At 30.8% G+C, this 22,505-nt stretch overlaps 5 protein-coding genes and 2 non-coding genes across 9 annotated transcripts in view; 3 read left to right on the forward strand and 4 right to left on the reverse strand.

The window, feature by feature from the left end:
• The window catches only part of LOC122529020 (calpain-C), a 38,726-nt gene extending 36,927 nt beyond the window's left edge, over positions 1–1,799 (forward strand). Inside the window, exons 9-16 of the mRNA XM_043654740.1 lie at positions 94–188; positions 278–510; positions 580–749; positions 841–899; positions 984–1,131; positions 1,207–1,323; positions 1,398–1,456; positions 1,531–1,799. Of these exons, the coding sequence (XP_043510675.1) occupies positions 94–188; positions 278–510; positions 580–749; positions 841–899; positions 984–1,131; positions 1,207–1,323; positions 1,398–1,456; positions 1,531–1,557 (908 nt within the window). The 3' untranslated portion in view covers positions 1,558–1,799. The remainder of the gene's footprint in view (positions 1–93; positions 189–277; positions 511–579; positions 750–840; positions 900–983; positions 1,132–1,206; positions 1,324–1,397; positions 1,457–1,530) is intronic.
• A 295-nt stretch (positions 1,800–2,094) lies between these two features.
• On the forward strand, positions 2,095–4,170 carry LOC122529023 (vesicle transport protein GOT1B). Its single transcript, XM_043654743.1, has 4 exons — positions 2,095–2,450; positions 2,567–2,658; positions 2,744–2,922; positions 2,999–4,170. Exons 1-4 carry the CDS (start codon positions 2,426–2,428, stop codon positions 3,123–3,125), a joined length of 423 nt encoding a protein of 140 aa, XP_043510678.1. The 5' UTR covers positions 2,095–2,425; the 3' UTR covers positions 3,126–4,170.
• On the reverse strand, positions 3,756–6,853 carry LOC122529022 (ADP,ATP carrier protein 2). The gene is made up of 4 exons (XM_043654742.1): positions 6,579–6,853; positions 5,114–5,375; positions 4,786–5,020; positions 3,756–4,695 (listed from the first exon to the last, which is right to left on the reverse strand). The coding sequence occupies exons 1-4, from the start codon at positions 6,739–6,741 to the stop codon at positions 4,453–4,455; spliced, it is 903 nt and encodes a 300-aa protein (XP_043510677.1). The 5' UTR covers positions 6,742–6,853; the 3' UTR covers positions 3,756–4,452.
• Positions 6,854–7,555: 702 nt separating this feature from the next.
• Positions 7,556–22,262, forward strand: LOC122529019 (protein furry-like). 3 transcript variants are annotated; one of them, XM_043654738.1, is made up of 29 exons: positions 7,556–7,812; positions 7,890–8,129; positions 8,794–9,046; positions 9,300–9,547; positions 9,681–9,811; positions 10,336–10,426; positions 10,544–10,585; positions 10,912–11,085; positions 11,156–11,340; positions 11,397–11,596; positions 11,699–11,908; positions 11,976–12,183; positions 12,276–12,413; positions 12,495–12,729; positions 12,841–13,244; positions 13,330–14,041; positions 14,125–14,295; positions 14,376–14,565; positions 14,677–14,853; positions 15,643–15,789; positions 16,149–16,319; positions 16,380–16,529; positions 16,597–16,766; positions 16,837–17,108; positions 17,179–17,333; positions 17,481–17,644; positions 20,570–20,779; positions 21,560–21,696; positions 21,969–22,262. In XM_043654738.1, exons 6-29 carry the CDS (start codon positions 10,384–10,386, stop codon positions 21,993–21,995), a joined length of 4,692 nt encoding a protein of 1,563 aa, XP_043510673.1. In that variant the 5' UTR covers positions 7,556–7,812; positions 7,890–8,129; positions 8,794–9,046; positions 9,300–9,547; positions 9,681–9,811; positions 10,336–10,383; the 3' UTR covers positions 21,996–22,262. The 3 variants fall into 3 exon arrangements, with proteins under 3 accessions (XP_043510673.1, XP_043510672.1, XP_043510674.1); XM_043654737.1 differs by having other exon boundaries at positions 7,556–8,129; positions 8,826–9,046; XM_043654739.1 differs by lacking the exons at positions 7,556–7,812; positions 7,890–8,129; positions 8,794–9,046; positions 9,300–9,547 and having other exon boundaries at positions 9,617–9,811.
• LOC122529021 (neuropeptides capa receptor-like) lies at positions 17,928–19,178 on the reverse strand. Its single transcript, XM_043654741.1, is given in 3 exon segments — positions 17,928–18,128; positions 18,211–18,582; positions 18,584–19,178. Coding segments are annotated over 3 exon segments (1,014 nt in total). The 5' UTR covers positions 19,046–19,178; the 3' UTR covers positions 17,928–17,948.
• Positions 21,864–21,936, reverse strand: Trnaa-agc. Its single transcript has one exon. It is a non-coding gene; the product is annotated as a tRNA-Ala (tRNA).
• On the reverse strand, positions 22,017–22,089 carry Trnaa-agc. Its single transcript has one exon. It is a non-coding gene; the product is annotated as a tRNA-Ala (tRNA).
• Positions 22,263–22,505: the final 243 nt, after the last annotated feature.

The raw sequence follows: 22,505 nt of genomic DNA on the forward strand, positions 1-22,505 counted from the left end.
GTTTTACAACGGAAATCCGGTAATACGTAACGTAAGCACTTATTAAAATTACGATAAGTGTCCTTCGATTCTATAAGCTTATCTATGTTGCAGAAACTTTTCATATTAATCCACAATTACATTTAATCCTAAGCGAAATGGAAGAAGTAATTGTTTCTTTGTATCAACACTCTATTATGGAGATAAAAGTAAGAAACATATTTTGTAGTTTTATATGTGTATCCTATACATTGAAAATTTTACTAATTATGATTGTTGAAAATTTTTACTATTTAAGGTAATAGGCTTCACAGCATATACTTTGCCAAAAAATAACACCGAATCGATAAACAAACAGTTTTTCAAAAAAAATAAATCTTTGGTAAACTCGCAGTATACCAACAGTCGTCAGGTGAGCCACAGATGTCAATTAGATCAGGGTGGCTATCTGTTAGTACCCACTACTTTTGAACCTACCCAAGAAACAAGTTTTACATTGCGAGTCTATAGTAGTAAGCCTTTGAAACTCAAGTAAGTAATTTTAATATTAAGATTACTTAAGAATGTAATTCCATTCTATACATATAATGATTTTATTAGACTTCTCGATACACCGCCATCTCTAGTAAAGTCGACGATCATCAAAGCACCACCTCTCGAAGGCAAAGGTTTCTCGCAGTATGAAGCCGTTTTCCTACAACTTGCTGATGAACACAGAACCGTAAATGCTTTTGAATTGCAAGAACTTCTCGAAGCTTGTTTACCGAATGGTAAAATTTCATATTACTTAAAATTGTAATAAAAAATAAATTAATCGATTCTTTCGAAATTACTTAATAAATCATTATTTTCCATTTATAGATTACATAAAAAGCTGTGCTTCTATGGAAGTATGTCGACAGGTAGTACTTACAATGGATGTATCCTTGAAATTAATTATTTTAATCTTTTTAATCACGCGTTTGAAATTTGCTGATTTTCCTTATATCAAAATATTAACATAGAGCTCTGGTAGCGGTCGATTGAAATTCAATGACTTCAAGGATCTTATGTGCAGTTTAAAATACTGGCAAGCAGCATTCAAAAATCACACGAAGGAAAAAACTGGTATACTTAAAGCAGAACGATTACGAGACGCGTTATTAGAAGTGGGTAAGTAGATTATTTACCAATGCTTGATATTTACATTTATTCATATTTCTAACATACGAATAATATTTCTGTTAGGATTCCAATTAAATACGGATGTACTCTCAATTTTAATTCTTCGATATATGAGAAAAGATGGTACACTCCGATTTGGCGACTTCGTCTCGGCAATATTGCACTTGAGTGACGCATTTGGTATCTATACTTTAAGTCTTTGCCTCTCTTTTCTATATGCTATTCATACGCTGATATTCAAATTTATTTTACAGGAATATTCGAAAGTAAAGATCCTTTACAAAATGGGACCATAAAATTAAGTTTAACTGAGGTATGCGTTACATATAAATTTTATTTAATTTAAATACAAAAAATTAAGTTATATAAAATATTATTTATTTTTAGTGGCTCAGATCATCTTTGATGTGCTGAACATATGTGTACCTTAGAATACTTGTAAATAATGTTTTTTACGTCGTATATAGACTTAAGGTTTAGCCATATTAACGGTTAATGATTGAGTCTATTTTTTGTGCTGTTTGTAAAATAATACCATTATTCCCGCCATTAGCAATCTCATCATTCCTTCATCTGATTAAACATTATAAATGTATTATATGTTGTTTGTATAAAAAATTCGTACTGGATAATAAAGTTAAATTTATTTTGTACAACCCTTTTTTCCAAAATAAATAATTATAAATAGGCTTTCCATCAAATTATATACTAAGTATAATATTAATAATAAAGTTCGTAACGTATCATATGTATAAGATTTTAACTGAATGATACAAATTTGTTCAAAGTAAAATTTTTCATAAAAGAAAAAAATAACTGGAAAAGTTCTTATTGGAAATTATTAAATAACATAAAATATCTAACATTACTAATTTTATTATTATAAATTTTATGTTTTACCAAATCTAATTTCTAAAATGTATTCCAATTGAAAGATCATATATAGTAAAAGATATGAATAGAATCGATGACAATCCGGGGATATGAAGTATGCACGCACACATATACATAGTACGATGGCATTCACTTTACTAAAAAGTATTGAACATATTTAAATTCTGTAAAAATAATGCTAAGGTGGTTAAAAGATATATACAGTATTCAATATACAATTTTTACAAGGTGACCAAAAATAGTGCTTAGTTGGAAAGTGTCACATCACAATTAATGACGTGGATTTAGGTTAGGTTATGCACAACGTTACAATTGTTACCTGAATCTTATGAAAATATTATCACAAAAATAATTTAAGACTTCATTGTAAAACAACAAGTCACAAATAATGTTCGAAGTTTCAGATACGCAAAGTAAGTAGTAAATATTTATTTTATAACTTATAAAAATCAATGATCGGTAACATTTACAAACACGAGACAGAACATGAATTTCAAAACACTGTATAACAATTAAATATTGATTTCAGAAATCGGAGTCGGACTTGTGGGATTTGGTATATCATTTCTTTTCCTTGGAGTCTTGTTACTCTTTGATAAAGGTCTTCTTGCTATTGGAAACGTAAGAATTGTTCTTGTACATTTATAAAAACTTTAATATATAATCTACATTACTACATCACCATGAATTAATTATTTTTATATAGATTTTATTTATATCTGGATTAGCATGTGTTATTGGACCAAAGAGAACTCTCAGCTTTTTTTTTCAAAGACACAAGATAAAAGCTAGTGCTTCATTTTTAGGAGGCATTATTGTAGTTCTTATGGGTTGGCCTATTGTAGGCATGATCATAGAAACCTATGGTTTTATATTATTATTCAGGTATATATAACATTTATTCTGTTATCACATATTTTTATTTATGCAATTGTTCAAGTTTTTAATATTAATTTTGCAGTGGTTTCCTCCCAGTTGCAATAAATGTTTTACGGAAGGTACCTGGTTTAAAAATCATTTTAAATTTACCAGGTATATCTCGAATATTAGATTCGATTGCAGGAGATCCAAATAGAACAACTGTATGATATGTTTCTCGATATGATCACACAAATCATTGTATATAAGATCCACTATTTTATATTGAGCCAAATTTTCCTTCTGAAATTTTTCAGATCTCTTTTTGTATTGTATAAATGTCATATGTAAACAAAGTTCAAGTTTTATCTTCTATATGTTCAATTTAGAAATACCGTATAGAAATAATATATAGATTTCTCATTTTCATATAAACTACTGTATTGCTGCAGGGATTATATGTGTTTTAACATTCCAAAATATTACAACCTTTTAAGCAAGTTGGAAATCAAAATTAAAGAAATATTTTTGTTTAAAATTATCATTAAAATTAATTATAAATTAATTTGTATCAGTATATTAATGAAAGTAAAAGTAAGACTTTTACTTTGTATTTGGAGTGTTTGTAATAATGATATATTGTATGAAAAATGAAATATAACACGTGCATGTCACTATTCCTTCATGAAAATATAATTTTACTATATAAAAGCATATGTACATTTATTTCTAGTACATCAATTTAATAAATAACAATTCAAAATTTATTACAATTATTTTGTAAATTATGAAACTAAAACATTATCAAAATAAAATTAAAATGATAAATTTATGGTACGTGGAAAAAATTTCAAAACAAATTTTATTATTACTTTTATTGATTTTGTTTTTTTCTTTGCACGCATCCTAACATGAACACATTGGATGCATACACTTACAAGTAACGCTTCTCATTATCTTACACGTAGTTGTCTGGAGTGCGAAATTAAATTAGTGTTCATTGAAACTCGATGAACTTCACTGATATCGTTAATATGATCATTTATTATCTACAACGGGCCGAGAATAAGTGCGGGGGGCGGCCCAAGTCTACGCGCCCCGCCATCGCCGTAATGGTATTTCGTCGCGCGTCCTTCTCTTGCTCAATTGTATACGCTTATTTTTGTTCTTCTCTTTTTTTTTTTTTTAGATAATTATTTTTACTACTTTATATCCCGACCATCGCCTACATAGTCACATGTATCAAACATTTCATATATCCATTACGTTGATAAGTCACTTTGTTCTTTCTTACGAAAATGAATTATGAAATATAACACATGTGAACCGCTGCAAGAAAATACTGAATCCGGCAATAAATTAAACTGTCGAGTTTGAAGCATTTCACAAGATGCTACCAAAAGATTACATTCTAAATTGTTCTTAAATTTCTCGACAGTTCGGATATTGTTTTATTCTGGAAATCACTTTATCTATTGTTACGTCGGATGGTGAGGGTAATAAAGATGGTACTTGCAACTGTAGTTGTGAAGGTAATGAGGTGAGGATTGTTATGCCTTACAGGAGATTCTTAATTTCATCATAAAGTACCAATACAAGTGCACCACCTGTACCACGAAGAACGTTGGAGAATGCTCCCTTGAAGAAAGCGTTTCCACCTTCTGTCTTGTAAATAGTAGCCCAGCAGTGAAGAGTGCTCTTGTACAAAATTTCAGTTTTAGCGCGACCAGACTGCATCATCATACGCCTACGTACTGTGTCAAACGGATAAGAAACAATACCAGCGACAGTTGTAACAACCTGTAAAACATTACGGAGAGTATTAGTAAACGAATTATAATTGTATCAAGAAAATTTTAATATTAAGATAGATTATAGTAAATATCATACCTGAGCAATACCCCAGGAAACAAGGAATGGTGTCTTTTTGGGATCAGGCAGCATACCGCGGGCAGTGTCATAGAAACCGAAATAAGAAGCACGATAAATGATGATGCCCTGGACGGATACGCCGAAACCACGGTAAAGGCCAGAGATACCATCAGTTTTGAAAATCTTCGTTAGACAGTTACCAAGACCACTGAATTCACGTTCTCCTGAGCCTTTGCCTACATCAGCTGCCAACCTGTATGTAACAATTACAAAGAATTGTATATAAAATTTTATCTACATCTAATTAATGATTAAATATAAATGGTAATTATTAAACATGAAATACCTAGTTCTGGCAAAGTCAAGAGGATAGACAAAGCACAGAGATGTGGCACCAGCAGCACCACCAGAGGCCAAGTTTCCAATGAAATAACGTAAAAATTGTGTGTTTTTGTCAACACCTCCAAGGAAAATTTGCTTATATTTGTCTTTGAAGGCAAAGTTTAAAGCTTGTGTAGGGAAATATCTGATGACATTGGCCAAGTTACCACGCCAGTAACTCGTGAATCCTTGTTCTTTTGGAATGCGCACAAAGCAATCAACCATACCTAGAATAGGATAAAAATATAATTGTAATTGTTTTTACATATTACAGTTTGTACAAGCAAGTGACAAGATCAATTACTTTTTCATTTATTAAAAGTATCTAGATCTTTCCTAGAAATTCTTAAATCTCCACATTGTAATATCTAAATGTGTAATTTAAAAATTCTATAAACTTTATCATATACTGCATTGCAGGTTGTTATGTAATAGATTATTGACAACTAGAAATTTTTAATTATGTATATTTTATATTTTCAAATATATAAGATTATCTTAATTATTTACAGTTAAAACACACTGATATAATAGAAATTTTTGAAAAGATATCTTTCTGATATCTTTCTAATTGAGACATACTCAAGGTCATGAAATTATATATATTATTTTAATACGACTTAAATATTATATAAGTTAATATTAATTCCTTAGATGTTTATTATAAAACTACAATTATGTATTGTTAAAAAATCATTACATATTCGTTAGCAAAATAATTCCACGTTTAAATGTGTGCAATTTGATATACATATTTGTGGTTTCTTTTTTCTATTCTTTAAATGAAATATTATTTATTTTTAATATTTATATTGAATATTCCATCGAATATAATAGATTACATTTTCATAAGCATAAATTTAATTCTTCATTGTTGCATGTCAAAAACTGAGACTTTGGAAAAAGATTCAAGTATAAGACTGCTTTCTATCATAAAGGCAGCCATGTTGAATAGCTAGTCATCGATCGGCACTTGGGAGTTTCGTTCAAAGAGCAAACCCATGCACTGCCATCTGGTAGACAAGTTATTTTATCGTATATCGATCCATTCATTTGTCAGAAAACCACGACTTCTCACTATTCAATCGATATCGCAAAAGTTATGTAAAATCCAAAACTTTATCTTTATTAGATGAGGGAGAAAAATTAGAACCAGATAGTACTGATGTACCATTAACGTATAACATAAATTGATATTACATAACGGGAATCTCAATCCTAACCGCTGCGAAGAAACGTAGCGGAAACGCTTGGGAATTTGAGAATGTCGACACGAAATGCTTTCTATCACATGTTTCATACATCATTATTCTACTGTTATGTGATACTGTACAATGGTTGATGGTTGTTACTTGCATGCTTCGTAACCTGCCTTTGTCAATTTTCCTTAAATTATTGAACAAAGGTAAATGCTCCATTAAGTAACTTACCCTTGTAACGTTGATCTTCGGGAATTTGCTTGGAGATATGCTGTACCTGCAGCAACAGTTTCACACGTTCAATAGGGGCGACCGCCGTTTTCGAGATCGCGGCGGCCACACCACCAGCCACGAAATCCTTGACGAATGCCACTGGATCCGCAAGACCAGACATATTGTTTCGGGTAGTTAGTGTGTGAAAACGGGTTAACAAAATAAAGAGGAGAAACCAACTTCTACGTTTCGGACGCGCGCCGGACGACGAGTGAGCGAGGCAGAGTTCCTTTCGTTAAACGGACCTCCGCTAAGAATAGCTGCGCAGGTCACGTGCAGAGTTCTGCGCAGGTTCAATCTTCTGGCACGGCCGCACCTTGAGACCCTGACACTTCATGCACTTCGAACGCGTACTCTGTTCCCGAATTCGTGACCTTTCTCTCATATCTTGCGACACTATGCTTTCTCGTTTCTTTTTCACGGTCACCACGTGTATATCAACTTAACAGAATGCGTTCACGGCTAGCCGTTTCAAAATTAGATGTTTAACCGCGCTTATGACGCACTTCCGGTAATGAACCTATGGAAATTGTCGCTAGTGTCAAGATATTCAAAATACGAAACAACTTGGCGGGAACTTATTTCTACAAAAATAATATTTCACATGCTATGCTAAATTTACTTCCGCATTTTAGAATTACAATTAGATTAATGCCAAACATGGACATCACAACGAATTAACAAAAATAAGTAATATTAATATATTTTTAATATATTTCTATAAATATAAACTAACTTAAAATCTTTAACATTTACTAAAAAAGAAATATAGCAATAGTCACTTTTGAAATCTTGATTCATAGATGATTGTACAAATTATCAATAAGTAAGCAATATCAGAAAAATTGTGTGCATATTTGAAATAAAGTACAATTTGCAATTAGGAACAACTAGTAACTGTTCAAACAATTACAGGTGCAATTTATAAAACTGAAGAGAACCGTATCTAAGGAAAAAAGAAAAAAAGCATTATGTCGAGAATAATGGCTGATCGAGTTCTCTACAATTTAATACGACTCTCTCCGATTTGAGATAGATATTACTTTACGGTACCAATCGATCATTGTCTTTGCAGTCTATGGTATCGATTATGCGTGTACTGTAAATACATGGCTCAAATTATATTCTCATTGATAAGAACATTTATTATTAACTTCATATTTTCATGTATTAATACAAATAAAGGATTACAGTAAGTACAATTGTGATAAAGTACACGTGTTGTCCCATGATCGTTTTTAGGATAATTTTGAGTTTGCGCTGTTTAAGATACAAGAACGAGATATAAGGTCAATTTCTCGTGAAGAAGGAGGTCAACGGGGCGCGACTTGCGTAACCCTGGCGTACAGCCAGTATGTTACAGAGCACAACGCCAGAGTTCAATGGAGTAACTTCAAGTAAAGTGTATTTATACACCTTGAAGATGTGTACATACGCAGTGGACCTTGTAAAGAATAGACTAATGCTAAAATTGTTCTTTGTCTGAAGGAAATTTCATTGCGCATGCAAGTATTTATTATGAAAATTAATTACGTTAATATAGTACCACGTTTCTGTAATTGTAATGCTGGTAATCGACTGTATCTTACAAATGGTTTTGTACTTTCGTGTAAATTTCTATTTCTGATATATTTGTTTAAACATTTAAGAATGTTTGTTGTACATGACAGTCATTTGTTCTGTTTCTAATTAGATAAATAATTGGATGACAATTAAAAAAAAGAGAGAATACTATAAATAACATATAATCATAATTCATATCATTATTAAGTAACAGACCTCTCCCTATCTCTGTGATAGGACTTAAAAAATTTTTAGATATAGTATCGTTTATTTTTATACTAAAATATTTGTCTATATTTATGTCTAATTCTATCATATTACTAACTTATTTTTCTTGATTCACAGAGAATTATGATATGTTCTTATGATAATTTTCGCGAAATTATGAGCGGAACGACTGGTGTAATTAATATTATGCTTTATCATCACTAATTTGATTGTGTATACTACATACATAAAAAATTAATTTAATTATATACATAATGTACTTCCTAGATTGCAAATCACATTACATAACCAATATCAAATCTATAATATTAATGAAAAAAGTCTATTAAAATTGCACGAATGAAATAAATTGTGGAATTTATGATTTTTCTTATTCAAGTAGGAAATGACATTTGATATCATTCTGTTAAATAGATGAGAATTTAACACGCGATTACAAGCTCAAATACATTATATCGAACTTGCAACGTGGAACTTAAGTGTATGGATTGGATTAAATGACGACCTTGATGACGTATGCGGCTGTCTGCGTATAGTGCAATAACTGAAGTCAATGCACCTGAAAGCAGTTCGAAGCGGTTTCATTACTTGATAGGGATTAGGCACTCACAAGATTTAGACATATACAAAATGATGTACGTATAGATTTATGCGAATAATAATATGCTGTATGAATATACAAATGCAAATGTATCCTTCTTGAGTTTCGAAAAGGACGTCTATTATTAATTACATAAAAATAAATATGAATGATATTTCTAATTGCATAATACATCGATTACATAAAATAAAATTTTGATGTTTCTCTATCCGATCCAAATAAAGAGAGTTAAGTAAATAAATTAAATATTTTTAATAAAGTTTATTAAAATATTATATTTATTGCAGAAAACAGAAAAATTCTAGGAAACTTCTTTTAAGTGATTAACTTGGACTGAATGGCATATTCAAAGTGCTTCATTGTCAGGGTCATTTTACGCACAGGAAGCTATTAACAATTTATTCTACGGTTTCTGTAGCATTATACAGTATCCACTGCATCTACAGTGGAATAAATCTAATTTAATATAAAGTAAAATCACATTAGGAGTAGTAATAAATTAAATATTTTATTATACTTACGCCATACAATTAAGGTATATACTCAAATTGGAAAATATAGATTATATAATTATGAATCTTGTATTTTAGATGTAAAGTATATATATATATATATACACAGTTTTTGACAAATTTTTGAAATAAATAATTAGATTTAATACTCTCTAGTGGAATATTGAAAAGTATGTTAAATGAAGGAACGTGTGGAATATGAAACTGTGAAGAATACACACGAATCAAGCCGGACATTTATAAAACGTCAGACTTAGAATCAAATTAAGATTTTACGGCATTTTGCGGTAAATAACACATTTCTTATTTATAATTTTCAATCATGTAGTGGTTGTCTAATAATAATGATAGTTGTAATGAAATTTTTTGTATTGTTTTATCAGTTTATAGTCATGTCACTTTTCGTCTCAGGTTATGGCTTCCCGTAATATTCCTTTAATTGCGCTTTAAATAAATAATTTTAATTGTTTGTATATTTTATAGTGCTACTTTGTGCAGATAAAAAAATTAAAATATTAGAATATTATAATACATTTGTGAAGAAATAAAAATATAATTACCTTATTTTTAATTCCAACGTTATTGTATAAACATTGTTAGAAAATTTATATATATATATATATATATATATATATATATATATATATATATATATTAGCGTCATGATATCAAATGTCAATTTAATATATGAATGAATGGAGTAAATATATGTGTGTATATCTATTTAATTTCTTTTCTATGTTTCTTCTTTTTGGAAGAAGTAAATATTACAAAAGCTGTCTTGTATAATATAGTTTCTTTATTGTTTTAGAACGAAAATATTATATATATATCTGCAGTATGACATTAGTATGTATTAATGTTGCCTGAAAGCAAGGCATATATAAACAATATGACAGAAGGTTAGTAAATGTGATATTTATAGCTTATTATTTCCTAAATTGAATATATAACATTTATTTTATATTTAAATGTATATTTATCTAAATTATAATAAAATAACTTAAATGTTATTTTAGGAAGTGAAACACAGCCAACTCCTGGAAATGAGGCACAACCTGGTATGCTTATATCTTTGTCATCGATTCTTTATATATATCAGATTTTTCAAATTTCCATGCATAGAAAATGTAGCTATCAAGTCTAATATAATTAAGTTAGTGTTCATTGTGGGTATCTGTTACGTTACAGAATGGGGCTTCATCTATTAGCCTCTGCCATCATGCAGAATTAATAGTGTTAGAACTAAAAATATTCTTGTAGTAGTAGCTTCTAGAGATAAACATCAAACAAAATATTTGTATTTAAAACACTGTATATTTTTATAGTTCTTTATTTTATTAGTTCATATAAAAATTTCAATGAGTAAACTTTTCATTCTTATCAGAAGCCTCTGAAGCCAGGGCCATACATGGCGAAGGATTACATGAAGCAGCAGCAGAATCATCTCAAAGTGTACCTGAACCAAATCAAGATTTACTTACTGTTCATGGAGCAACGCAAGGAGAAAGTAGTGATGCTGTTAGCATTCATACTGCTAGTACTTCAGTTTCTGGCAATGGTAAACATGCAACTCATATAACTATATGAGCTAAAGAAATATAAATATAAATTTATATTCATTTTCTCAGAATCAAGTTCCAGTAGAGTGAGTGCAATAACTGTTGTATTACCTTGGGGTGCTCAGAAAGAGACAGTGAAACCACAACAAATAGGAGATATGGATTTAAGACCTGGAGAATTTGTGATGCGTACTTTATTTGCAGAGTTTACTACTCAAGCAGAAAAAAAGATGGAAGCAGTGATGACAGAACATGTAAATAATTTCATTATTTTAGACAAAACGAGTTTCTGATAGTGGGTATATTACAGGAAAAACCACTTTCGAAAGTTTTACAAAGAGGTGAAGATCCACAATTTGATCAGTTATTATCTGCATTTGGTTCAGTTGCAGAACATTGTTTACCTTCTATTTTAAGAGCACTTTTTAACTGGTATGAACGTCAATTAATTGATCAAGGTAGTGATCAAAGAAAGCCTGCTCCTGGAAAAGAAGATCAGAAAGGAAAAAGGTAAAAATGTGTTATAATTACCATTATTATTGTTATTGTGGTTCTTGTTGTTATCATATTAAAGTTATAAAAATTGTAAATGTTATAAATATTATATTTCAGCATTATGTATACAATAGTATCAGGAAGTGTAGAAACAGTTGAAAGAAGTGAAGCAGATTTACTTCAAGAACGAAGGGATCTTGCAGTAGAATTTATATTTTGCTTAATGTTAATAGAAGTTTTACGTCAATTACCATTTCATCCTGGCCATGAGGATTTAGTGACTTACATAGAAAATATAGCTTTTAAACACTTCAAATATAGAGAAGGGTGAGAAATAGTAGACTTAAAGTTGATATATTAGACTATTTTGTACAAGGTTAAAATTGTGTTACAGAATTCAAAATGAACCAAATGCAGCAAACATTCATATCATTGCTGATCTTTATGCAGAAGTAATAGGAGTTCTTGCACAATCTCGATTTATGTCAGTGAGGAAACGTTTCATGGTCGAACTAAAAGAATTACGTGCTAAAGAACCAGGACCCCATACAACACAGAGCATTATTTCGTTATTAATGGGAATGAAATTTTTTAGAGTAAAAGTAATTTGAAAACAGAAATTATTTAAAAATATTTTTATTCATATAATAATATTTATATGAATTTATATATGTATATACGTATTAACTTGTAGATGGTACCAATAGAAGAATTTGAGGCCTCATTTCAGTTTATGCAAGAATGTGCACAATATTTTTTGGAAGTAAAAGATAAAGATGTAAAACATGCTTTGGCTGGACTTTTCGTTGAAATACTTGTTCCTGTTGCTGCTGTAAATTTGTTGCGCACTATATCAATTAATACCTATATTAAAGTCATAATATATATGAATAATATTAATTTTATATTTTAGGCTGTTAAAAATGAAGTTAATGTACCCTGTCTAAAGAATTTTGTAGAGATGTTATACTCTACAACATTAGATATGTGTACAAAATCAAAACATAGATTAGCCCTTTTTCCTCTTGTAACTTGTTTATTATGTGTCAGTCAGAAAACATTTTTCTTGCAAAATTGGCATTACTTTTTAGCAATGTGTCTTTCACATTTGAAAAATCGAGATCCTAAAATGTGTCGTGTTGCTTTGGGTATGTAAATCTTTTATATTTAAATTAATTTCATATTATATTCAAACATTCTATACATTTTTCTATATAATATATTACTAATTCTATATAATGTATAATATTATCTTTCAGAGGCGCTATATCGTTTACTTTGGGTATACATGATACGTATTAAATGCGAGAGTAATTCAGCTACTCAAAGTAGATTACAGAGCATAGTAAATTCTTTGTTTCCAAAGGGTTCAAAGGCAGTAGTACCACGCGACACTCCACTAAATATTTTTGTAAAAATCATTCAATTCATTGCACAAGAGAGATTAGATTTTGCAATGCGAGAAATAGTATTTGATTTGTTATCCGTGGGCAGACCAGTGAAAATAATTTTAACTCCTGAACGTATGAGTATTGGACTTCGGGCCTTCCTGGTTGTAGCTGATAGTTTGCAGCAGAAAGAAGGAGAACCACCTATGCCGCGTACGATGGGAGTATTACCAAGCGGTAATACTATGCGAGTTAAAAAAACATTTCTTAATAAAGTAAGAGTGATAAATTATTTTATATGTAGTTTAAATAATTAATTATGTATTTCCAAAAAATTTTATAAAATTTTATAAAATTTAGATGTTAACAGAAGATACTGCAAGAAGTATAGGAATGTCATCGTATTTTCCACATGTTCGACGAGTATTTGTTGATATTCTACGTGCTTTGGATGTTCACTATGGCAGGCCTCTTATGATGACAAGTACTCAAAATATGAATAAGGAGCCGGATGAAATGATTACTGGAGAACGAAAACCCAGAATAGATCTTTTTCGAACTTGTGTTGCTGCAGTTCCTCGTTTAATACCTGATGGGATGACAGGTGCTGAATTAGTTGATTTATTATCACGTTTAACTGTTCACATGGATGAAGAGCTTCGTGGATTAGCATATCAAAGTCTACAAACCTTAGTATTAGACTTCCCTGATTGGAGGCAAGATGTTGTTCTTGGATTTACACAGTTTCTTGCTAGAGATGTTCAAGATACTTTTCCACAACTTGTTGATAATGGTTTGAGAATGCTTTTACAACTTCTAACAAGTTGGAAAAATGCACTAACAAGTCCTAGTATAAGGTCTAAGGAACAATCAATGGATAATGCCAGAAACAATATACGTGTAGATAGTAACATAAAAAAAAGTGAATCAGGACAAAAGATAGAACCTGTTTCCAGCGTTTTCCATTTAGTGGAAGGATTTGCGTTGGTTACGCTTTGTAACTGTCGCCTTTATCCTAGAAGAATAGCAGTTCATATATTACGTGAAGTTAAACATTTATTAAAAACATTGGGTAAGTAATTACAGTAAAATATATAATATACACATAAAATATTAAAAATATTAAATACTAAATAAACATTTATCTCATTTTAGGAGGCTTAGAAGATGATCAACCTGTGATCGATGTAATAGACACTTGTTGTCCAACAGTTCTGGAAAAATGTTATCATATGTTGCCACCTGCTGAAAAAGCAGCAGCAGCTTCTACTTCTAATGTTGATCTTCAGTGGATAGCTGAAAGAAGTAGTTGTGTATGGACAGCAGGTGATGATGGCTAAAAAAATTCATTTTTATCATTTTATTTATTTATGTAAATTTTTCTAATACATAATGTAAAATTACAGGTCTTCATGATGATACTAGTACAAAAAGTTCTTCTTCTTTAAATTTGAATGGAGCAGATCCATGGGGAAGTTGTTTGTTTGCATTTTTAGAAAAAGATAGAGTACTAACACTATGTCCCACTGCTGTTGCACATTCGTGGCCTATCGTTTTTACTCGGATAAATTCACTTTTCTCAGTAATTGATCCTACGTAAGTTTATAAATTCTACTAATACATACATATCTACCTATACATACGTATAACAGTATGTATTTATTTATAATTGTAGAAAAGTAAAAATATTTATCTTTAATTTTTTAGACCTGTGAATGACAATAGAGCTTCTCTCTTAAGAAGTTCAACTGCAGTCCGAAAACCTGTGAATGAGAGAGATATGTACATGCATGTGTGGAAAAATTATTTAACTTTTGGATACAGAGTCGTTCCACCAGTGCCAAGCCCTGTTGTACGATGTGCAAGTCCAGATCTCAGCCTAAGGTAAGTTCGTATTTAAATATCATTATAGAAACATTAGTCTCATAATCTACCATTTTATATTATTATTTAAAATACATTGTAAACGTTATATTAGAATGTAAGAGATCAACATATTGTTTAGTGGTGTATTGATTACATAATTCTGAACTCATATTATGTGCACAAATCAGTATCAAATTCAAAATTATATATTAAATGATGCAGTTTATAGTTCAATCAATAGAGCTTTAGGCGTGTATAAAACATTGGATTATCAGGTGGAATTAATATTATTTGATATTAATTGGTGTGGGATCGTGTCTGCTTATGTCTGTTGTGTACCACGGAAATATTCGATGTTTATTTGTCATAAACAATACAAATTGAAATTGAAATGTAGCACTCTGTCAGTCATATAATTCTTTATGCATATCCTATTGTGACACGCACGTGGCATCTATATTCCTAACGTCTGATACATTGCAAGATTGTCTAATTTCACACGAACTATGCACATTATCACCTCTAGGATTCTACTGTTGTGTTAGTAACAACAAGGTGTTTTATACAAATTAGAAGAGCACCAATTTTTACCAAGACGTGCTTTGCACTCGGGAGCGGGATACAATTTTGCATATTTTTTCTTGAACGCATATCTCTTCGCTTTAGTTTTCTGTAACATTCTTTACCTTGCATGCCACTCGTCATTGTCTCGCACATGTACATTTGGATCTTAGAGTAGTAGTTTCTGAGCAGTAAATAATGTCTGATACAAGGAGCATTGGTGGTACACTGTATTGCATACTCTAGTGGTCAGCATACGGTGGAGTTTGGTGTGTTGTGCATGAGTAAGGAGTTGAGTCAGAGCCTGGAGAATCTCGGTGGGGCACAGACCCTACCGGGTCGCTTCTCTGTTCCGTCCATTTCCGGCATCTACACCAGGCATAAGCGGACCAGGTGAGCCTAATTAACCGTAGCGAACGACGATGCTTCGAAGTCACCCGGGATTAAACGGTCGTTGGTAATTTGCACAATCTTTTTACGAGACTATTTTCTTTATTTGCAAGTTTCTTAGCTCTTTGATCAAACCGCTAACACGAATCTGTATATACATATATATGTATATGTGTATATATATATATATATATATATATATATATATATATATCTTTTATTTACTATCTCTATCTAGCCTTACGACCGTTCCCGATTGCTTTAATTGGAAGTTAAACTTCTCAGTCGCGCACGATTTACATGTTTGTAACAGATCAATGTGCGAAAAGTTTAATATAAGAAAAATTTGAATATTCTCATAGCTCATCGCCGGATAGTCTGTCTGCCGAACGAGGTGATAACAAATCACCCGGTACAAATGCAAGTCCTGCAGCTTTATATAAATTAACAGTACCTTTGTTAAGATGTGAGGTAGTGGATGTTAGAGATGCTGCTGTACAAGCAATTGGAAAAGTAAACGCTGATGCGTTGAAGTAAGTAAATATATAGATTTTTCCGCATAGAGCATCTTTATTAATGATCATTATCTTCAGAGATTTAATGGAAGAATTAGTTCCTTATATTCGGGAAGCAGTTGATCGTAAACAAGAAAATATGAGACGAAGAAGGCGAAGGGATGCGTTGAGATTGCAACTAGTAAGAGTATTAGAACTGATTGCTGAATATGGAACGTTTGGTATTTGGTTAGTAATTGATTTTTTTAACAAGATTAACAATGAACCTTTTATTAAACTTTATATATCTTTATAGTCCTGCGGTATTAGATCGAGAAACACAATCGCTTCATCCAACATTTGTCGAATATATCGATGGTGCCCGTTTGTATCTAGAGAATGAAACCGATAAAGAAGCTCCTGCAGTTCGTGATATCAAATTGCATTTCTGTAATTTCATAAGAAAAATGATCAAGAGTTTTTCATGTAAGTATTTTATATATATAAAAATATTTATAATAAATATTTTGACTAATTTATATTTCTTGTATTTTAGTGGAAACATGTCATACATTGTTAAAAAGGGACTTAAGACGGAATTTATTTATGCTATTTGCTAGTTGGTCAGGCCCCTATGGAAGACCGCTTGCAAGTACATCTTCGCTCCACGAAGAAGAAAAATCATATACAGAATTACAACTTTCAGCGCTACAAGCTATGAGCGGACTATTATGCTGCGGTCCTTGTTTTAATCCGCAATCACTTTCAGAAGAAGGAGCAATACTTTATCAGTGGCTAGATTTATTACTGGCAAGCAAAGACGAAAAAGTAAACTTAACAAAATATATGTTTGATATAGATACTTTCAAAGATTTTACATATTGAAAAATTATTTCAGATCTATGCTCTTGCTCGGGAAACAGTAGTTTTATTGTTAGAATGCAATCCCGATATTGGAACACTTCTTGATTGGGTAGTCGATCGATGTTACACTGGTGCTTCACAAGTCGCTGATGGTTGTTTCCTTGCTTTAGCGACAATTTTTAGTGCAAGGTTAATGATATATTACACATTTAATTATTAAAATACTTCAAATTATGAAAAATTTATTTTTAAACATATTAAATTATAAGAGAGTACAAAAAGATTTGGTCTTTCTTTTAGTATATAAATATAACAAGAAATATCTAATATTTATAGAGAGTATCCTTGTGATCATTACACAAGCATCATCAATGTTACTCTAATGAGTACGGGTTGTCCTCGTGCCCCTGTTCATGATGCAGCTCTCCAACTTCTTCAATTGTTGGATCAAAGATTTTTCGGAAATGTGGGTCCTCTTCCAGCCACAGAACCGGAGACCAGTAAGTTTACAAAATTTGTTCGTTCATTTCATCTCCTAACGAGAAGTTAATATTATATTTATATATGAAATTTTACATTTACATTGGAACATGCTTTACTCTACATTTAATTCATAAAATTCTTCCCATGGCTCTGTAAATACAATCGCATGTCGATGAGTTGTTCCTACAGTAGACCGTGTAAAGCTTGGAACTATGGAATAAATATGATCTTTATAAATCAATTAATATTGTCTATAAGAACATTGATTATCAAGATTGATTTTATATTATCGATTTTGTATATTTTGCTTTCCTTGATCTTTCACGTGATTATAGTTACACTTCTGTTGCGAAAGCGTCTTAAAAACATGCATCGTATTGCTCTACGAAAATTTTGTCCCGTTGCGCAATACAAAATAAAATTGATTCCAAAGTTGGTATTAAATAACAGATTACAAACTTGTTGCGTCAGTTCCACTGATCTAGGTGCGTTGTTTTCTTCCTGAAACTATGTTTTACTGTACTAATGAAATCATACTAATATTTAGACGTTAAATGTTTAAATTCTTCTTGCTTGTACGTACATGTAAGAAAGCATGAATTCTTAAAACGTACGCAGGTAGATTAAAACAAAGAAAAACACTAGAAACAACCAGCAACATCTTAGTGATCTTAGTCTGCGCGAAATTGTGACGGAAACTTTGGGCATATGATTGTCTCTCTTTCATGATACGCGGTTCATTAGTTAGAGATTTCCTAATTTTAATATATCTATAAATAGCTCGTGCAATCAACACATTCAGGATAATGATCACCGTGAACGGTATCGCAAACGTGAATACCGTGTCAATCACGTTGTAAACAATCGCCCAAGACTCCAGTCCTTCTGCCAAATGGCACTCAGTTACATTTCCCTTTTTATTGGACTGTAATCGCGGCGCTGAAAACCATAAAACTGAAAACCGGACTGCACAATATAAGTCCCAATATGATCAATACAGCAACCGTTAATTTTGCTCTGGCCACTGTACACATTGACTGGCAACATAGTGGATATTGCACGGCAATAAATCTCTCGATGGTGAATGCCACCATGAGCCAAACGCTCATGAAGCTGCAGAGGGTCGTTAAGTAGATGAAAAATTGGCAGAAACCCGGCTTATTGAACAGACCAACTTCTACCATATTCAGCCAAACCACAAAAACAGATACCAGAAAACCAGTATCGCTTATGGCTAATGTACCGAGGTAAATGCTCGAAGAATATTGACAGAGTTTCGTTCCAAAAAACACGATTACCGAAAGGCAATTTTCCAGTGATCCAAAATAGACGAGAATCGGGGTGTAATATAATTGGACGCTACCTAACATGTTTCCTGTTAAGTCGAGCTCCACGAAATCTCTTTGCGCGTGTACCATTTTCGTAAGATGATTTTAAACAAGGGGAGGAAGGATGATCTCGATCATATGCAGGATGCGTTCACGGTGACGCGTAATGCTCGAAAATATTTTTATGTTTTCACTTTCCATTAACTAATATCTCACAAATGCAAATACATCTTAATATGTTTTTTTAGAAGGATATGTCATGATATCTTAAATAAAGAAATAACGTCAAAATATTGTTTAAAAAAAATCTTAATGTTAAATGTTTTCTTGTACTTTATCATTATAAAGAGTAATCTTATCGTAAAAGAGTAATCTTCGTAGCACCAACATACTTTTGATACACCGAGATAAATTATTTTCTATAGTTAGTAATACATTTCTTTTTTAGTATTTCGGGACAATCTATCAAATTTCATATGATAAACAGAAGCGTGCGATATTTGTTTTACGTTTTATGAAAAACTGTATTGGATTATTGCCAAATTCTCTTGACGTCTTCAAAGATTCACGAAAAAATGTATGTCGCTTATATAGGATTCATAACTATTTCAAATTAGAAAATTTAGGAAAAATTTAAATTACCATTAAACGAAACATTTAATTCCAGCTTTTGAAACTTCTCGTATAAACTATGGTACATTTAATATCCTTTGAACTGATATATTTTATTTTTATTTTATTTTATATAGTAAATAAAATTTTTTATTTAATTTAATTATTTTTTTTTAATTAATTCAATATTCTATTATTTTATTAGAAAACGCGTACACAACTCTTTTGTAAACTGAACAACTTTTTACTTGTTATGTTTAATCTTAACTAAAGTTACAATAGGAACATTATTTTAAATGCATTTTTTCAAATGTTTGATCGCTTCTTTTACGCGTTATTTGTATTAAAAGTATTTATCGCCGTTAGATACGTTAAAATTTATTAAAAAAAAAACTTTTCTGAATCACAAGCGAGGAGTTACAAGAAGTATACATCGGGATGCCGACTCAATTATTTCTGCATAGTGCATCGGCAACTGTTCTTGATAAAGTCCAATCCGTCTAGCTTCTGCGCACCAAGCCGAAATACAAATACTTCTTACATTTTACATGAAATATTTTGTAAAAGGATCATATATTTATTATAAAATACAAAGTTATATAATGGTATGTGGTGATATTATATAATTTCTAGCAATAAAAAATGTTATTTTACTTACACATTATAATACATACATATGATACATTTATACTTATTTATACTTATTAATTCGTGCAATTTAATTTTTTTAATTTCTAAAATAGACTCTAATGCCTATAGAGTCTAATAGACTCTTGCCTATAAACACATGATTAAAAAGGATTATGGGAGAACTTCCAAAAATATTTTTTAGGATTATATTATTAATGAGGCTACATTGGATATCAGTTTTCATTTTCACAAATATATCACATTATAGCGTGGTATTTATTACTATATTACTATAGGTAGCATTTAAATTAATTTCAAAGTTACATTAACTTGAGCCATTATCCTTAATAATTCCATTGTTTCTTGTTTTAGGTCAGGATGACCCTGTTGGGGGTTCATCAACTACAGCTACTTCTGCACCAGGACAACAAAGTAATCCTATCGGTGGAATATCCTCAAATGGTACAATTAGGGGTGGCACTCTTGATGTACTTTTATCAACCACATATTGTCGTAATCAAATGTATCTTTCTCGTCAACTTGCTCAACTTCATCCGGAGTTGACGATGCCTATGTTTAGTGGTAAGTTTCTGTTTCGTCATGATAGAAATAATTCTTAACAGAAATTCTAGTTACGTTATAATTAGTATAAACTTCATGAATTAATACTAATTAAATTAATGAAATATTGATAATGAATACATAGCTTAAAAAGAATGATCTATTTATTTCCTTGTCAAATAATTTGTTATTTTAATCAGTTAATAACAAATAGATGCATTCATTTTTGTTCCTCAGTGATTGTTATGTAGAGCATTGTAAACAGAAGTCCATTACAGCTCAACTCTTTTACTGTCAGACAGCTAGAAATATTCATCCATTTATAACTCAGCCTAATACCTCTTTCTCTGCTTTACTTTGTATATTTGTACAGAAAATATACTTCATTTTATTAGTTTTGATTAGCATTTCCAATGAACAATGATGAATGATATTACAGAATAGGTTTCAAACGACAAGTGCAAATGCAATCTTTTGTTTGATCACATTTCCTGTATTCGTTTCCCTAATAAACAGAAATGTTTTCTTAAAACAGACACTTTCCGATTCTTTGCTCCACTTTAACATAACATAGTTAACATAATGCAATAAGATAATTAATAAAAATATTTACATTACAAATTCAATATATTTATATTTCTTTTAACAATATAATAAAAATCAATATTTAAGGCTATTCACTAAGTCATTATTAGAAATGATCTAAATATTATACTACAGACCTATATTAAACCAGTATTTTATTAGAATAAATAATTAAACAATTCATAAGACTTACGCTACATTATGTATTATTTGCAGAAATTACACATAGATTTCAAACGGCTAGAAGGGAAGTACGACAATTGTTACTTCAGTACTTGTTACCCTGGTTGCATAACATGGAATTAGTGGATCCAAATGTACCACCACCCTCCAATCCCCTGAGTTATTATCAGGTAAAGTTTATAGATTATTTATTATATATAAAAGTAATTTTTATTTATCATCAATTTAAAGTTAATCTTGTAGCATTTTAATTGGAACAAGTGAAATGATAATGAAAGTTATTGATTTGTATTCTTCAACATATATGGAAAAAAAGGATTTAATTTTTAAAAGTAATTGGAGGCGCCGGGCATCGATCCCGGTACCTCTCGCATGCTAAGCGAGCGCTCTACCATCTGAGCTACGCCCCCTTTGATCTGGTTTAATTCACATATCATTGTAGTGTAACAATGTGATCCAGTTTCAGTGAAAGGATCAAAAAGTAAAGTTTTGGAGGCGCCGGGTATCGATCCCAGTACCTCTCGCATGCTAAGCGAGCGCTCTACCATCTGAGCTACGCCCCCTGTGATTATCTTTTTGAGAAAATCATTTTTGTATCAAAAAAAAAGAAAGAATTAGACAAAATTTAAAATTCAGTAGTATAATATAGGATGTATCAGACATCATATCTTGAGTGCGACTGACTGTCCTGTTCTAGTCTTATACTACTTACATGCTGGTTGGGATATTGTTAATAAGTTGTTATTATTCAATTTAAAGTATTATAAAGTAATACATTTCATGCAATTTATAAACAAAAATTATTTATAAATAGCTTAAACATTATTTGTATATAATTTTAATAGAATTTATGGAAAATTTATAATATACCAGATAGTATAATATACTAGAAATATTTTCAATTTTAAACACAAACATGTTTAGGCATTGTTTAAAATATATATGTTAGAACTTAAAAATAATTACAATGATTACTAAT

This window comes from Frieseomelitta varia, unplaced genomic scaffold (genome assembly GCF_011392965.1).
Source record: "Frieseomelitta varia isolate USP_RPSP 00005682 unplaced genomic scaffold, Fvar_1.2 scaffold_275, whole genome shotgun sequence".
Taxonomy (NCBI): domain Eukaryota; kingdom Metazoa; phylum Arthropoda; class Insecta; order Hymenoptera; family Apidae; genus Frieseomelitta; species Frieseomelitta varia.

Excerpts from the sequence above, each read along its gene's own strand:
- LOC122529023 (XM_043654743.1), top strand. The coding sequence starts at position 2,426 with ATGTTCGAAGTTTCAGATACGCAAA. Across the intron at positions 2,659-2,743 it reads GTCTTCTTGCTATTGGAAAC|ATTTTATTTATATCTGGATT; the intron begins GTAAGAATTGTT and ends ATTTTTATATAG. Across the intron at positions 2,923-2,998 it reads GGTTTTATATTATTATTCAG|TGGTTTCCTCCCAGTTGCAA; the intron begins GTATATATAACA and ends TTAATTTTGCAG.
- LOC122529022 (XM_043654742.1), bottom strand. The coding sequence starts at position 6,741 with ATGTCTGGTCTTGCGGATCCAGTGGCATTCGTCAAGGATTTCGTGGCT. Across the intron at positions 5,021-5,113 it reads CTTGACTTTGCCAGAACTAG|GTTGGCAGCTGATGTAGGCA; the intron begins GTATTTCATGTT and ends TGTTACATACAG. Across the intron at positions 4,696-4,785 it reads TTTCCTGGGGTATTGCTCAG|GTTGTTACAACTGTCGCTGG; the intron begins GTATGATATTTA and ends AATGTTTTACAG.
- LOC122529019 (XM_043654737.1), top strand. The coding sequence starts at position 10,384 with ATGTTGCCTGAAAGCAAGGCATATATAAACAATATGACAGAAG. Across the intron at positions 12,414-12,494 it reads TACTTGTTCCTGTTGCTGCT|GCTGTTAAAAATGAAGTTAA; the intron begins GTAAATTTGTTG and ends TTTATATTTTAG. Across the intron at positions 17,334-17,480 it reads GCGACAATTTTTAGTGCAAG|AGAGTATCCTTGTGATCATT; the intron begins GTTAATGATATA and ends TAATATTTATAG.